Raw genomic sequence first — 18,404 nt, forward strand, 5'->3', positions numbered from 1 at the left:
GGCGCTATTTTGCGAACCTGCTACCCTCACTGCTTCGCTCTCCTCGCGTCCCTCAATTTGGTCCTGGACCGACCCTGCCTCACTCTCCCCTACCGGACCCCAGCTGTCTTGGTCTGCCATAGCGCGACTTTCAAAATTCGGGTTTTTATTTCCGTATAACAAATTCAAATTTCGCCGTTATAATTTCGCGCGGGAAACGCGCTCCGAATCGATTCTAATTGTTACAAATTTGGGCCTAATAAATTTAGTCCCGGGTTCGAATTCCACTCCTCGACACCAATTGTTACAGACGTGGCTTAGATGTTATTTACCGAGCGGTTTTGGTATGACCACGTCTGCACAAGTTACCCGATTATACCCGAACGTTGACTAATCGCGCTACGCTAGATCAATGAAGGAAAAGACACACAGCTGGGATTCAAATGACACGACACCAGGGTTCAGTTCTCAAGACCTCCGGAGGAGGTTATATTGTTACGGAAGGTTAGATTACAACTACAAGAGGGACAGCATAGTAAGATAAGCACTTAGACACACTCTTATATTATTCCCAACAGACGACAGATAAACGGGACAAAAGGCTGACTCACACGGGGTTTGATGGCTAGGAAAGGCAGGATCGATGGCTCCAGGTGCACCTGGGCTCAAAGGTCAGAATCGACTCGGTCCGGTCCAGAGATGCGGGGAGGTATTCAGCGCTCGTACGTGGCAACTTCTCTCTCCAGGCTGGGGGCGCATCTGACCTCACATCCGGTAAGTCCTTCGTATCTCCGGCGGGGAGTGACACGCCCTCGGCTCGTTAGCTCCGCCCCAGATGGAATCGGCACGTCGCCTCTCATTGGGTGCGTGCGGGGGGGTTACCGGCTCCGCCCTTGACGGGGGACTGACAAGGAGCCCCTTCGTGGTAACCCCGTGGAGCGCATGGTCCGGCGCGCATTGTCAATGGCGGCTAACCGAGCCGGTGTGATGACGCACACTCCCCCCGCGCAGCGTCGTTGTTGTTGTAATTGTTGTTGTAGTTGTAGTTGTAGTTGTTGTTTGGGGAAGAAGATGGAAGGAGGTATGGGAAAGGTCCTAAACTCACTACTGGTGCCATATAATCACATTCTGGTGCAACGAAGAGTCAGAATTAATGGAAAGGAGTCCTTAACTGACATAGACTAAGAATAACTAGCAAGATGTCCGAAAGTTGTCTACGTGTGATGCGGTGGACCTGGGCACGACATTTAATGGGGGAAAAAAGGGGAAGGTCGGCTCTACTGATTGTTGTTTACAGACAATGGGACTAGGGAATGGGGGATTGGGGATAGTCGGGGAGTATTGGGGAAATAGGGGAATATTTACAAGCGGATATGGAGGCCAAATTCCATATTCGCAACAATATATACCATATGCTTTATGCTGTCAAAGATGGATAAACGTATCAGAAAGTAGATATTTTAATTGATAATTCCCTTTATTTTATGTAATGCTGCCTCCAAAATATTATTGACTGTTTCTTCTCTGAGCAAGTGAAAAGTGATTGTTTGAAATTTATAACTTACGACAACAACACAACATGCATTTTAAGGCCATTTTCCCTGCAAGAGCGGGGGTTAGCCTTGCGGTCCCCATGACAATCTTCTCCATTTTGCCCTATTTTCTGCATCTCTCCTTGTTAACCCCCCTGCCCGCATGTCTTCTTCCACCGTCTTTAGCCAAGTCTTTCTCGGTCTTCCCCGTCCTCTACTTCCTTCTACATTCATTTCCATCACTCTTCTCAACCAGTCACTTTCATCCTTCCTCAACACATGACCAAACCATCTCAACCTGTTCCTCTTCACAGCATCAATCACAGGCTCTATTCCCATCATCTTTCGCAATTCATCATTTGTCTTCCTCTCTCTCAGCGACACTCCACACATCCACCGAACCATTCGCATTTCCACCCTTTCCAGCCTTCGTTGCTGCTCTACATTCATGACCCATGTCTCGCTCCCATAAATCATAACACTTCTCACACATGCAGCATACACCTTTCCCTTCAGCTTCAACGACACTCCCCTCCTCATCAGCACGCCACTCAGTTCCCGAAACTTCTTCCATGCACATCTCACTCTAGCAACCGTTGCCGAGTCTGATCCATCTTCTCCATTCAGCATGTCTCCGAGGTAGCAAAATGTTTTCACACCTTCCAGCTTCATGCCGTCTCCAAGATCCAACTCAACATTTCCTCCATCTGCAGCTCCCTCTGTGCACACCTTACATTTGAATGTAGCTGCCACACTTGTTAATGACCCTCTCAAACCACTACATTTTTGATGAACCCACTCAGCGCACATTGTACATTGAATGGAGTTCACTCCGACACCCTTCCTGCACACAGCACAGGGCCACTTCCCAGTTCTTTCCACCTCACCACACGCTTTACCACTTGCCATCACCTTCGGCTTTCCTATATTCACCTTCAGACCTTTTGTCTCCATACTTTCCTTCCACTTGTTCATCTTTTCCTTCAGTCCATCCATACTTTCCGCAATCAACACCAGATCATCTGCATACAACAACTCCCACGGTAAACCCTCCTTTACGGTCTGAGCCAGCACCTCCATCACAGCTACAAATAGTAGTGGACTTAGTACCGACCCCTGATGCACTCCCACCTTCACCTCAAACTCACCACTGTTCCCGTCCTTCGTCCTTACAGCTGTGCACGCTCTTTTGTACATTGCCATCACAACTCTGATCAACCATTCCTCCACTTCTAAACTTCTGAAATTTATAACTTACTATTATTGATTATTGATTTTAACTCTACTTTGTACTGATGGTGCTTTCTCTGGTGACCCACTCAATGTGGGGACCAGTTCAGCGAGAAACCAAACCGGCCTGAGGTTAAAAAGTTTATCTTAACATTTTCGGGGTTTTGTTGTGACAACTTTTTAATGCTATATTAAGTGCAATTCCATTGTTATGACGAAGCCAACTACAAAGTATGTACAATCGGAGAGGGTGGTATAATGGGGAGAATTAGCATTAGGGAAGAAGAAGGAAGAGGATTGTATGTGTGAGTGAGAAAGGAAAAAAAAAAAGTTCTGCCAAATTTTGCATATGGAGCACATGTTAAGTGGACCAAATATGGCTCTAATTAGGATTCAGTTGATTAAAATGTTCCTTCTTAAAACGACATTTGTTTATATTCTTGTTCACCAAGAACAGTTTGATTTGATTGGCTAATAGCAGGTGATAACTGCCGTCTCAACTTGCGTTCTGTGTTTATGTTGTTCAACTTTAGAGCAGCAATGAGTAGAAGCAGATTGTTGTGAATGTCCTCCATGGGACTTAGGCCTATACATGAGAATGCCTATAACTATGGAGTACGGTGTCAATCCTGCAAGTCTATGAATGCAAAAAAAAACTTTAGCTTCCGTGTATGGTCTTTCCACCAGGAAGTTACTTTCTCTTGGTCTCCTTTTACTTGCAAATCGAAGATTTTTCAAGTACAGTATATTGGTTGGTCTTGTGCGTTATTCTATCTGTCTGTCAATTGCCTACAGGTCACAATTTTAAACCGATCTTCACAAAACTTCACCAGATGGTAGAGTTGGTCATAAGGAAGAATTGCCTATTGATTTTGAGGTCAAAAGTCATCTTAAGGTCCAATTTCTAAAATTGTCATTTTTCATCCGATTGACTTGAAAATTAAACAGCTTTTACATAGTGCATCACTAAATTGGAAAACCAACTATTTTGAGATCAAAAGTTCAAAGGTCAACTCAAGGTCAAACTTCCAAAATCATCAATTTTCATCTGAAAAACCGTACATTTTTATCCAATTGACTTGATAATTAAACAGCAGTTGCATAATGCATCACTGAATTGGGAACCAATTATTTTAAGGTCAAAGAGTCAAAGGTCAATTCAAGGTCAAACTTCTAAAATAATTAATTTTCGTCTGAAAGATTGTCCATTTTCATCCTATTAACTTGATAATTAAACAGCAGTTGCATAATGCATCACTGAATTGGGAAACCAACTATTTTAAGGTCAAAGGGTCAAAGGTCAATTCAAGGTCAAACTTCTAAAATAATTAATTTTCGTCTGAAAAATTGTCCATTTTCATCCTATTAACTTAATAATTAAACAGCAGTTGCATAATGTATCACTGAATTGGGAAACCAACTATTTTAAGGTCAAAGGGTCAAAGGTCAATTCAAGGTCAAACTTCTAAAATAATTAATTTTCGTCTGAAAAATTGTCCATTTTCATCCTATTGACTTAATAATTAAACAGCAGTTGCATAATGCATCACTGAATTGGAAACCAACTATTTTTGAGGTCAAAAGGTTAAAGGTCAACTCAAGGGCAAACTTCTAACATCATCAATTTTCATCTGAAAAATCATCAATTTTAATCCGATTGACCCGAGCTTTGATTAAGATCTCCAATTTTAATCTTAATGAAATGGACAATTTTATGTATCCATGGGAACATTTTTATTTTGGGGAGGGAGTGGATTTTGCAAGTATCGTGCTCTGCATGACGTCTTCCTGTTTTTTCATTTATTTTCAGTGCTCGGTGAATTGTGGAGTTGGAGAAGGAACAAGGACGATTCTTTGCAGCAAGGATGGCAATGGCACATGTGACATGGATAAGAAGCTTGAAGGAAAGACACATTGTAACATAACTGAGTGTCCAACAGAAGAGATTGAGGAACCTGGTTCGGGCGATTTAGAAATGATAACGAGTTTACTGCCGACTCAACCTGGCCAACCAACATCTATAACCACAAAGCTCTCAGGACCGGATGAATCTCCACCAACCGAGAGCAATGAGGTTTATGGACTCACATCAAAGGAACTCACCGTTGACTATTCGGAGAAACCTACAACAACCTATACAACTGGAAATCCTAGTGGTGTCACGCCACCATTTGTGACAGCAACTGCGAACACAGTGTTTACGTTTTTAGAAAAGACTTCGATCGCTGGTGATTTGGAGTCTTCAGTTGCAAATTTCTTTTTTTCTCATGAAGATTCCACTTTACCCATCAATGACTTTCCATCCGAGAGCAAGAAGAATCAAGGCGATAGCCCTCTTCAATCCGAGTACCTTTCACATCCAGAAACGGATATTACAGACAACCCGACCGATGTTGAGACCTCGAGTGATACAAACACCTACCTGATGTTCAACTCATTTACCGAATCATTCATCGATGAATCATCCGGAGATGGCTCTGATTACTTGACTCTTCCATCTTCTGTCAACCTCACACCCGAAGGCAGTTCATCAACCAGTAGGAAAGTTTCAATGACTCCGATTCCTCATTCAGAAAAGCAGAATAAGCTACACGAGATGACTGAAGTGACTGCAAGTGTCCAATTAAGGGGATATCAGAACTCGACGGATCCTTCACAAATGCTCCCCACCCAAGTTTTGTGGAATGGCACGGCTCAGAAACAATTGCCTTACTCAACAACACCTACAGAAACCCCTGTGCACGATATACAATGGGAAGTTGGACTCTGGAGCACAGTACGTTTCTTCCTCGAGTGAATAAATGAATCACGAAAGGTTTGGGGTTTTCACGAGTAAATGGAACTTTTGGTTTTGTTTTTTGGGTCGATAATAGCAATGGTATAATTTTGTACGTTTTTGGAAACCATGATACTTTAAGCCTAATGATTAGGTCTATTTTATTTATTTATTTTTTAATACAAGATCGAGGCTTGTGTAAGAGCTAACATTAATAACAAAAAAACAAACGGACACATAAGGCGAAATAAAGGGAGCGGGAGATAAGATGGGGATAGAGGGAGAAGCACACAAGTACAACATTTGAGAGCAGGGAGATCTGTGCGAGGGAGAGGGCTTGGGGGGAGGAGGCATGGAAAGGGGCGTGGGACGTGGGAGAGGTAAAAAAAGAAAACACATGGACACAGCTAGGATTTCCAGGAAAGAAGTCGGTATTTCAGAAAAGTGGATCTGACGTGAATTAACAGGGGTAGAAATGGTACATGATGGTACATGTTGGGGTTTATCATCTGAGAACATGAAGGTGGTGCTCGTTCAATCTTCCAATCTTTACTTGAAGGCCTTTTTTTCTATTTTATTGGGAGGAGGGGCTGGATAGGGTGCCACCTTTATCATAGGTAGCATTTCAGTGCCAATCACAGCTGTAGCCCAGACGGAGAGGTGCAGGCAGTTTATCTGCAATATTTCAGTCATTAACTCGTCCACCATGCTATCGAGGGACGAATAGGAACAGTAGGCATTTGCTGCAGACAATGAAGGTGGCTGATGAAAGCAGCCAAGAACGTGTGACGTGCAAATGTGCGGCAGTGTTCGGCGAGCTGTGGCATCGGAGCCACCTGGAGGACGGTCCACTGCAGAACAGGTCGTGACATGGACTGCAGTGTTGTGAACAAACCGATCCCGGCCCGGCGCTGCTCACTCCAGCCTTGCTCCGTTTGGCGAGCCGGTCCCTGGAGTAAAGTAAGTGTACTTTGCTGAAAGAATGATGGGAGGTTATAAGTATTACGCACACTGTAATTTTGAATATGTCCACTCTCTTTGTGTCTCCATCATAACAGCAGGCGTACATTTCCTGAGCCAAGGAAGAGCTGTTTTGAATAGACCTTTGCTTAACCTAAGAGAGCTTGGGTGGGATGAAAATAGTGATACGAAAAAGGCAAACTCACTCTTTCAATATGATATTTTTGCTTTGATTGAATGGAATGCTTGATGATTTCATTATTGTTATGGGACGTACAGTAAAAGTTAATGCATGCACGATTATTGTTTTGTCATAGAGCGTTTAAATTACTTATAATGTAACTCACCTCACCATAAAGATCAGTAGCAGTCATCGTCGAGTAAAGATTTGCCCAGGGAAGTAGAAGCTAGCCCAGGTGGGCTGGAGTCCTGGAAGCTCTGAGCAGCTGTTTATGATTGGCTTTTGAGAGGCAGGTGTATATTTTGGAGGCAGCTTGTAACTGATGTGGAGAGATAGAGTTGATTAAGGAGTGATGTTGGTGAAGCAATTGGGATCAAATTGCTGCCATGTTTGAGTGGATGCTCCCTTCAAATGCTGTCAAAGGCTCAGCTTTCCTCAGAGCTGCGGATGAATCAGCCTGTTTCCCCAACGTGCCCTTGGTGAGACATTTCTCTCTGGTGGAGCTACTGTGGAGGGGCTAACAGTTTGAATGCTCTGCTGGTTGTGGCTGACATTATAAATCCAAATGGGTACACTTATGCAGAAATATGCTGAACAAAGCAATGTCTCTTAGCATCGCTGTGACAGTGATCCCACTGGCTCAAGCACGAGACTCCTGGATCAAGCGCAGAGCTCGATCTGAACTACAAAAGCAGCTAAACTAGGCAATTACCAAAAAACCCAAAATATTACTGTAAAAAGTTATTAGAGACTTGTGAGGTACATATCGGCAGGTGCTGTCCACCACTGGTCATCCTATGAAAGCAGAGCGCATTCCATGTGCAGTCATTCCACCATCTTGATTCAACTTAGACCGTTCTGAGAACTGGCCATGCACCGATTCATTGGCCTTGCCTTCCTGTTCTCAGAAGGGCTTGAGTGTGTCCTCACCAGTCGTGCACTGTGTGGCATGACCCCTGATCTATCTTTGGTGTTTATCGTCCTTACCGTGCCAACTAAAGGTCAATCCTGCATCCGTAACGGACAAAACAACTTGATTTGTTCTGTATTTCACTTTGCAAAGAGTAGACGAGCTATCGCCAGCACCCTGGCCAAATTCCAAATTCCTGCCATAACGTCAGGCCTGGCCAGCCGGTTCGTGAAAGGCTTGAGCCAAGATTCGCCAGGCCAACCCCTCAAGAAAGTAGGAATGATTGTTACCCTTAAAGAAGTCTCTGCACAGAAAACGAATGTAATTATCTAGGTTGAAGATAATGCACTGGGTAAATGATAATCTAATGTACTGGGTAATGAAGGTAATGAAGATGATGTACTTCACATGGTGTACTGGGGTAAACTTTATGTATGGTAATATGCTGCTGTCTCATTTGGTAACATTTGTCGAGGCAGAGAATAGCGAACGATTGTGCATTGGTAATATGTGAAGACCAGCATGTGTATAGGTCTACATAAAATGTCAACACCTAACCAGCCATGACGCAAATGCTTGTGAATCTCTGTCCAGCTTGGAATAAGTGAGTTTTTCTTTTGCAATCCTGGAATTCTGTCGACCTTTTTGTTTATAAAGGTGAACAGGGGTATGAAAGATCATGGTTTTGGATTGGGGATCGTCTGAGATGATAATGACAATTAATTTATTGTCATATATATGTGATGTGCACACAATGAAAAGTACTTTGACTGTGCATGCCAAAAATTTACATTGAATAAGAGAACACTGGCTTGGGGCACTGTGCAATGATGGATTCCATAACCATGATGATTGGAAGTAAACTGAGAGGATTGTATTTAAGGGTATTGCTTTGTTGCACCTTTTATGTAATGTAGTGATGGCTGATTTCGAAGCAGATGCAAGATGACTGAGGGCAAAAGATAGGGTGGAAAGAGCAGAGAGGATGTGCAAGAGCAGCAGAGTAGGTTTCAGGATACGTGAGCTGATGCCATCCGATCTAGTTGCAGAATAAAATTTGAGGGTTGCCAGCAAATGCACCACTTTCTCAGATGCAAAAGGCACGGAGTCCAGAAGCAGTTCAGTATGACTGGGTAGGATGGGTACAGAGATCTAGGGGTGGGGACACGAGAGTTGGAGGCAAACACAGAATTCGGCCTTCTCGCGTCCGGCCTTCTCACGAGCTTCCTCAGCTGCGGTGCCATTTGAAGTGAGGGAAGGGATGGTGTGAGAGCATACACCAGAGACAGACTGAACAAGACAACACAAGGTTTTAGAGGAGGAAGACAAGTTTGAAATTTCATTGTTGAGGTTGGACAAGTGTTGTTTTCTGGCTCTACTGAGAGTGGACACACACTTGTTGCAGAGCTTTGTGGAATGATCTGAGATTGCCTTTGGTTGGATTTCCTTTCCAGGAAGAGAAGGCAAGTTGTTTCAGAGCAACTTCCTCATCACAGGATTCAGTAGACCATGGGTGGGAAGAAGGGGAGGATAACTGAAGACGAGATGGGATTGATTTATGAATGAGAGAGCATGTTTCTGCTTAATAATTTACATGCTAATTTAACATCAGGAGCAGGAGATGTAGGACACCATTCCTGAAGAGAGATGGATGTATTGGTTTGGCGTATGTATTGGTTTGGCGCAAATGTTGATATCCGCCAAACAGCAGGTTTCTGTTTAATAATATCCATGCTGATTTAACATCAGGAGCAGTAGACATAGGAGACCATTCCTGAAGAGAGATGGATGTATTGGTTTGGCGGATGTATTGGTTTGGCGGATATGTTGATTTGGCGGATATGTTGATTTGACGCATGTGTTGGTTTGGCGCATGTGTTGGTTTGGCGCATGTGTTGGTTTGGCGCATGTGTTGGTTTGGCGCATGTGTTGGTTTGGCGCATGTGTTGGTTTGGCGCATGTGTTGGTTTGGCGCATGTGTTGGTTTGGCGCATGTGTTGGTTTGGCGCATGTGTTGGTTTGGCGCATGTGTTGGTTTGGCGCATGTGTTGGTTTGGCGCATGTGTTGGTTTGGCGCATGTGTTGGTTTGGCGCATGTTGGTTTGGCGCATGTGTTGGTTTGGCGCATGTGTTGGTTTGGCGCATGTGTTGGTTTGGCGCATGTGTTGGTTTGGCGCATGTGTTGGTTTGGCGCATGTGTTGGTTTGGCGCATGTGTTTTTTATTTGTTTTCTTTTGTGTACAGAGTAGAGGCTCGTGAAAGAGCTAACATTTATCAAACAAACAAATCAAACAAACAAGCAAACAAAGTATATAAAAAGGGGAGCGGTCGACAAGATGGGGAGAGAAGGGGAGGAAGCACACAAACACAACATTTGAGAGGCGGGACATCGTTGTTTTTGGAGGGAGAGGGCCTGGGGGGAGGCAGGATAAGTATAAAACGCAAGGACACCAAGGACTTCCAGGAAAGAAGTCAAAAGTCACCTCAAAAAAGTGGATTTGGGGTGAAATTAGCGGGGGTAGAAAAGATCAAGGTTTTGGATTGGGGAAGATAAGAGATGGTGGTGAACAGCCGTTTTAAAGACCTGGAGGGAGGAGTGGGATTGAAGAGAGTGAGGGAGTTTGTTCCAGAGGTGGGAGAAAAGAGGAATGAAGGAGTGAGGGTGAGCAGAGAGTCTTGATTTTGGCAGTTTAACCATAAGAGGGTTGCAGGCAGATCTTGTGCGACCTGCAGGAATATTTGGGGGACAGAGCCCAGAGAGAGCTGGGGGAGCAAGGCCGGAGAGGAGTCGGTAGAAGACGGAAAGACCACCAACCTGCCTGCGGTGATTAAGTGAAAGGCCCTCGGAGATAGCGTCATCGCGGGAGATTCCAATGATTCTGAACGCTTTGGTTTCAACAGCGTGAAGACGAGCGAGGTGTGAGGCAGGAGCACCAGCCCAGAGGGGAGAGCAGTACTCTATTGAGCTGCAGATGAAAGCCTTGTATGTGGTGAGGAGCTCAGGTGTGCCAAGGAAGGACTTCGCACGACCGAGGATGCCCAGTCGGCGACTGGCTTTGGAGGCCAGCTTGGAAATGTGGTTTTCCCAGGAAAGATCATGGCAGATAGTGAGACCCAAAAGCATGAGTGACAGAACTTCTTGGAGAGGATTATTCAGAAAGTAGATGGGAGGGTTGTCCAGTCGGTCTTTTCGGAGAGACATCGTAAGAGTGTGAGATTTGTCAGGATTGAAAGACATGTTCCACTTGTTTGCCCAGTCTGTGATTTTGTCCAGGTCTGCAGAGAGTGAGGAGGCTGCAGACTGCCGATCTGAGGGATGAGGAATGGAGCGGCAGAGAGTGGAGTCATCAGCAAAGAGATAGAGAGGATTTTCAAGAGAGTCAGAGAGATCATTGATGAAGACCAGAAAAAGCACAGGGCCCAGAACACTGCCTTGGGGAACTCCAGCCTGAACAGGAAGAGGAGATGAGAGAAACCCATTCAGGGCCACACGTTGACTACGACTAGAGAGGAAGTCCGCCAGCCATGCGTGGAGAGTTTGTTTGGCGCATGTGTTGGTTTGGCGCATGTGTTGGTTTGGCGCATGTGTTGGTTTGGCGCATGTGTTGGTTTGGCGCATGTGTTGGTTTGGCGCATGTGTTGGTTTGGCGCATGTGTTGGTTTGGCACCTGTGTTGGTTTGACGGATGTTGGTTTGGCGGATGTGTTGGTTTCGCGGATGTGTTGGTTTGGCGCATGTGTTGGTTTGACGGATGTTGGTTTGGCGGATGTGTTGGTTTGGCGGATGTGTTGGTTTGGCGGATGTATTGGTTTGGCGGATGTGTTGGTTTGGCGGATGTGTTGGTTTGGCGGATGTGTTGGTTTGGCGCATGTGTTGGTTTGGCGGATATGTTGGTTTGGCGCATGTGTTGGTTTGGCACCTGTGTTGTTTTGGCGAATGTCTTGGTTTGGCAGATGTGTTGGTTTGGCGGATGCCCTGTCAATCTGCTTGAGTGAACTGCCAGACTCGTGATGCAGCTTTCTGACATTAGCCAGAGATGTTGACTTTCACAAGCATCTGAATCATATGCCTGTGACATGACATCTGAGAACGTGAAACCGACTTCGGCTTTCGTTTGACCCGAAATTCGGAACAATATTTTCAGACTTTTTTTTCCCTAAACCCCAATTTTTTGAAACTTGAATTGAAACTTCAGAAAGCTTTGGAGGTGCAGTATGATGATAAAGATACATTTTTCATCTTCTCAAAGCCCCAGCAGAATTTGACGAGTCAGTTGAAACACTGGGCCAGAAAGAATTTTCAACCAAACCCATAAACTTGCGAATCGTAAACACAAAGAAGTTGTTGCATGTATTTATTAAGTCAAATTTATCACATTTGTATTAATTCACACTTGCATGACTTCCAATCGAGTCACTACCGGAGATTCGGTCCTCTCATGGTGTTGTATCTCACGGGTCAATGCCCAAAAGCTGCAATATTATCTTAGATATTTTATCTTATGGACATGAATGCTTGTAATTCTTTCCGATTATGTACCGCACCTTGCCAGTGCTCAAGGAACTGTGAGCGAGGATCCAAGACACGGGATGTCACGTGCATGGATTCCCAAACCGCACGACCCCTGAGGCCTTTTCACTGCCAGGCCCTACTGTACCGGCCTCCTGGAAATATGAGTTGTAACTCCCAGCCTTGTCTGTCCTGGAGCGTTCAACCATGGAGAAAGGTGCGATCGAGAATAGCAGCCTCACATGTCACGACCAAATCTAGCAGATATGCCAGTGCGAAACGACGAAAGAAAAGTTTAAAATAATGAAATCATTGTAAACAGACTCAAATTGAAAAGATAAATAATCAAAAAAACCAACGGGACAATTTTTGGGGTAAATAAAATATAGAAATTATTTTAAATTGTCTATTCATATATTAATTCTTACTGACGCTTTGATGATAATTTCCTGATTTAAAAACAAAAATGAAATTGACTATCACCTTGATATCGACCAATTTTGTTCATTTTGCTAATCGGCGAAAGTCTGGCATGTCTGACCCATGCAAGCACACACATAAGAACCCATACGAGGCATCACTGAGTGTGTGAATATTATTATATTGTAGTAATAATGATAATGATAATATTGTCATTAAAAAATTGGAAGATACTTGGTTATCTACAGTCACGTGAAAAAGTAAGTACACCCCATGTAAAGTTTTGACATTTTCAACATATTTCAACATACAGCTATTTGATCTTCATTTCAACAATATTCATAGATAAAGGTGATAGTCAGGTTCACTATGTTTTTTCGTTCAAAATCATGGTAGATTAGCAAACCTATACATTTTTGGAAACGTTATTACATGGAAAATCTGAAAATCAATGTTTACATTTGCCAATTCCGACCAATTCGATTCGACCAATTCGACCAATCGACCAATTCCATTCGACCAATTCGACCAATCGCTTCGATCGACCATTCGACCATTCGACCAATTCGATTTGCCAATCAATTTGACCGACCTTTGCTTGTGTGGAACGGACTGAAAACGATGCGGACTATATTGTCGGATACGACACACAGGACAGTGATGACGAACTCTAAATGGCATATTCTGTAATCGTGTATGTTTGATGCCATTGACTGCCTGTGTATATTTTGTCATTGACTGCCTGTGTAGATGTGAAGTTATACTGACTGCATGTGTATATATGATTTTGCTGACTGCCTGTGTATGTTTGGTGATATGAATTATTGTGACACATTTTGATGTTATTAACTGCCTGTACAAAATGATAACATGTATTTGATTATGCAACTTATCGCGAATATAAAGACAGTATTTTGCAATTCAAAACCTTTGATTCGTGTCTTACCATTCCCCATAGCACTAATTTGATACTTTCATTGGATTCCTTGTCCCTGAAAATATAGGTTTAGCATATTTTAAAAAGTTTTTAGGGTAATTAGAGGCAGAAATAGAACAAAATATGTATTTTACAGTGGCCATTTTGAAAATCCAAAATGGCCGCCATACAGGAGTAGTGTAATAATGTTGCTTCTGGGACACCTCCGTTTAACATGGGAAATCCCTATCTAATGTCATTTACCCCCTTGTCTTTTTCAAAAATCATAAACACCTCTATTTCTCCCACCCTCATCTTTATGAACCTTTTGTCTGTAGTACCTATCCTTAATGTTGTTCATTAGACCACTCAAACACTACAAATATTTGTTTTCTCTTATAGACCTATCATCCTTCTTCTACATATCATCTGGCAGATTAATCTTTGACCCATTCACTTCCATATTAATTCTTTCCCTCCCTCATTGCCCCTAAAGACCTCTATTTCTCTCACCCTGTTCTTTACGAACCTTCTAACCTTTTGACATGTTATCCTTATTCATTAGACCACTTAAACACCTGTGATCCTTCTGACCTCATGGACCTTTTAACCTTTTACTCTTAATATCATCTGGTGAATATAACCCACTCAAACAACGACCCTACAAATATTTGTTTATGCGTGGGAAATAATTTAATTCTCCTACAACTCTCTTCACCATCTAATACATTAACAAAAAATATGTTTGAGTTTGGTTCTTTATTAAGATATTTTAACTGAGCTAAGATAAAATGGTAAACCTCCCTCAATGTTCTTATTTGAGCGCCTCCAGTGCCACACACTTTTTGGTAGGCTCTGCCCACCTTTTGTTAAGCTCCGTCCACTTTTTGGAAAAACCCCGCCCACTTTTTGGTAAGCCACGCCCACCTTTTACTAAGCCCCGCCCACTTTTTGTTAAGCCACGCCCACTTTTTGCTATGCCCCGCCCACTTTTGCTAAGTCCCACCCACTTTATAAACTCTTCAGCATTGTATCATTTCCAGGTAATACATAACATCATTTTCAGGGAATTTCCATCACATCATTTCCAGTTAAGACACGCCCAGGGAATTTCCACAGGAAATGACACACACCCAGCCCTTCTTATAAAAGGCACCGACCACACAGGCTTTTTCAAACACGCTTTCTGCTTCACTTGAGAATGGACTCCTATGCCGAAATGGAATGGGATAACTTTGCTATTCCTTGGAGTCCTACTACCTGTGTAGCGCTCAACCTTCAGATTGATGAACTGGACTCGAACCTCTTGTCGATGGAGGAAATTGTATCTGAGCTACGAAATGAAAATTCTACTTTTAACACAACTTGGGATAAAGTTATTTTTTTGTTTGAAGATCTTTTGAACAACCAAGACCCACAGAACGAGTTCTACCTTGATGACCCAGCCAAAGAGTTATACCTTGGAGATCCACAAAATCCTGAAAAAGAGTTCTACCATGATGATACTTATTGTGAGTTATCAAAACAAAACCCACTGAACGAGTTCTACCTTGATGACCCAGCCAAAGAGTTATACCTTGGAGACTCACTAAATTTGGGAAAAACAAATTATGAGGTCTGCCTAGATGGTTCTAACTGTGGAGCCTACCTTGGAGACTCACTAAATTTGGGAAAAACAAATTATGAGGTCTGCCTAGATGGTTCTAACTGTGGAGCCTACCTTGGAGACTCACTAAATTTGGGAAAAACAAATTATGAGGTCTGCCTAGATGGTTCTAACTGTGGAGCCTACCTTGGAGACTCACTAAATTTGGGAAAAACAAATTATGAGGTCTGCCTAGATGGTTCTAACTGTGGAGCCTACCTTGGAGACTCACTAAATTTGGGAAAAACAAATTATGAGGTCTGCCTAGATGGTTCTAACTGTGGAGCCTACCTTGGAGACTCACTAAATTTGGGAAAAACAAATTATGAGGTTTGCCTAGATGGTTCTAACTGTGGAGCCTACCTTGGAGACTCACTAAATTTGGGAAAAACAAATTATGAGGTCTGCCTAGATGGTTCTAACTGTGGAGCCTACCTTGGAGACTCACTAAATTTGGGAAAAACAAATTATGAGGTCTGCCTAGATGGTTCTAACTGTGGAGCCTACCTTGGAGACTCACTAAATTTCATAAAATTAGGAAAAGAGTTTTACCTTGGAGACTTTGAAAACTGGTTTCGTTTTGGAGACTCTGAATGGGGGTTTTGTTTTGATAACTCGGAATGTGATACCTATCTTGGAGACTCAACAGGATTGTGGTTATACCTTGGGAACTTGGAAAGTTGGTTTTATTTTGGAGACTCTACCTGTGGGGTACATCTTGGAGACTCTTTGCATTCTAAAGCAATGAACAATGTTCTTTGTTTAATGACGCTTGATTTAAGCAATATCAAGAAAGTTCGAGGAAGAAAATGCTGGAAAATTCTTTCTTCCCATTTCTACTTCTTCAAACTTGAAAGCCTTGAAAGACAGAATTGGAGGAAGAGGAAAAAAATAAAAATGAAATACGTATTTAAAAAAAGAAGAAAAAAAAAGAAATACGTATTTTTAAAAAAGAAGAAAAAAAAAGATTATGTTAGGGTTAGGGTGGGATTTTGAATGTGAGGGTTAGGGATTAGGTTGGGTTAGGGATGGAGTTGGGTTAGGGATGGGGTTGGGTTAGGGTTGGGATTTTGAATGTGAGGGTTAGGGTTGGGATTGGGTTAGGGATGGGGTTGGGTTAGGGTTGGGATTTTGAATGTGAGGGTTAGGGTTGGGGTTGGGTTAGGGATGGGGTTGGGTTAGGGATGGGGTTGGGTTAGGGATGGGGTTGGGTTAGGGATGGGGTTGGGTTGGGGATGGGGTTGGGTTAGGGATGGGGTTGGGTTAGGGATGGGGTTGGGTTAGGGATGGGGTTGGGTTGGGGATGGGGTTGGGTTAGGGATGGGGTTGGGTTAGGGATGGGTTGGGTTAGGGATGGGTTTGGGTTAGGGATGGGGTTGGGTTAGGGATGGAGTTGGGTTAGGGTTTGTATATTATTATGACTCACTCACACATACACACACACAAAAGTTAAGCCCCAACTGAAAAGTTGAGGGATTCTGTGTTTGGGGTTCACAGATTTAAAAACGTATCCCCATTATACACATACAAAAGTTAAGCCCCAACTGAAAAGTTGAGGGATTCTGTGTTTGGGGTTCACAGGTTTAAAAACGTATCCCCATTATACACACACAAAAGTTAAGCCCCAACTAAAAAGTTGTGGGATTCTGTGTTTGGGGTTCACAGATTTAAAAACGTATCCCCATTATACACACACAAAAGTTAAGCCCCAACTAAAAAGTTGTGGGATTCTGTGTTTGGGGTTCACAGATTTAAAAACGTATCCCCATTATACACACACAAAAGTTAAGCCCCAACTAAAAAGTTGTGGGATTCTGTGTTTGGGGTTCACAGATTTAAAAACGTATCCCCATTACATTTTATTTATTTATTTATTATTTTCAAGGGTATTTTCTGCTTACTTGTGTTTTTTGTAATTCTTGTGAGTAAAATGAACCCAAGATTTCTTCTCCATTTAAATCATATAATTTGTAGGTCCAAGGGACTGTATCCATTACATCAATGATTTTAAATAATTCACGAGTCCATTTTTGTGTATAACCTTTCTCAAAATGACTTTTCCATTTGTATATTCTTACAATATCACCAACTTTAAACTTGGGCTTTCTCAAATTAATCTCCTTTTCATATTCTAATTTTGTAAATGTTTCTGATGGTTTTGATTGTGTTGATGAATGAACTGTATTATTGTAATTATCTACAATATCCTGAATTAAATACACCCATTTTTGAGAACCGAGTTGTGTGAATTTTTTATATAATTTCTCTTTTAAAGTACGATTAAAACGCTCAATAACAACTGCCTTTCCTTCATTAAAGGTGCTGTATAATTTAATACCCTTCCCCTTAAGAAATTTCATGAATATTTTGTTATAGAACTCTGTTCCCTCATCAGTCCATAACTTCTTTGGTTTCCTTTTATCCCGATCAAATATTAGCTTAAAGGCTAACATTAAAGTATCACCCCTTTTATTTTTTAAAGGGACAACCCAGGCAAATCTACTCCTCAAATCAATAACGGTTAAAGCATACCTGTATCCCCTGTCATTATTCAATTCAATTAAATCAGCGGACCATATGTGGTCAGTGTATTTAGAATAAACCTTCCTTCTTTTAAACTTTGTGATTATAGGTTTGTGTAATTCTTCAGCCAAAAGCTCCTCAGTCTTGATGGCATCATTAGAGCCTAATAGTTTTTTGAGGAATAACCAAGACCAAGTTTCAATTTAGCATTTATCAAATTTCTCACAATAAACCTATCAACTTTCTCTCTCAACGTTGGATTTTGTATCAAAGACAAATTATACAACATTTCGCTGTCGGCTTTATGTTTTTCAGTCAACGTAGTGGTTTTCCCATAAGCAATATCATGCTTCATACACACTTCGTCAACCCTATTTGTAGGTTTAGACCAAGGTTTAGGATTGTCAGCCTCATCTAATCTTTTATCCAAGTTTGTTCCTGGACCACAGAAAGAATACCCTGGAAGGTGTAATTCCCCTGGAATTCCAGTTGTTGTAAATTTACTTCCTGACAGAAACTTTTGTATGTCTCCTCCTCTTTTAGGAGAGATGAATTGGCACTTTTTAGAGCCACATACTTGACATATTCCTTTTTGATAAACTCTATTATTTTTAGCTTTAACATAAGAGATATTTTTAGATTTAGTTTTCTTTTTACATTTGAGACAATAACTCATATTTATTTATCAGAAAAATTCCGACAGAGTATCAAAACCTTTTTGGTTTTCAACATATACATTTCAATCTTTATTTTTAAAACATAAAGAATCCTAAGGAATGCCTTCACTCTCTCCTCCATTTATTTACAAATAAAAACTAACTAA

General features: G+C 42.1%; 1 protein-coding gene across 1 annotated transcript in view; it reads left to right on the forward strand.

Annotated features, from left to right (window-relative positions):
- The window catches only part of LOC137418888 (A disintegrin and metalloproteinase with thrombospondin motifs 7-like), a 152,521-nt gene that overhangs the window by 101,422 nt on the left and 32,695 nt on the right, over positions 1 to 18,404 (forward strand). Inside the window, exons 19-21 of the mRNA XM_078772863.1 lie at positions 4,552 to 5,517; positions 6,325 to 6,477; positions 12,121 to 12,294. Of these exons, the coding sequence (XP_078628989.1) occupies positions 4,552 to 5,517; positions 6,325 to 6,477; positions 12,121 to 12,294 (1,293 nt within the window). The remainder of the gene's footprint in view (positions 1 to 4,551; positions 5,518 to 6,324; positions 6,478 to 12,120; positions 12,295 to 18,404) is intronic.

Source organism: Myxine glutinosa, chromosome 2 (genome assembly GCF_964187855.1).
Source record: "Myxine glutinosa chromosome 2, kmMyxGlut1.1, whole genome shotgun sequence".
NCBI lineage: Eukaryota > Metazoa > Chordata > Myxini > Myxiniformes > Myxinidae > Myxine > Myxine glutinosa.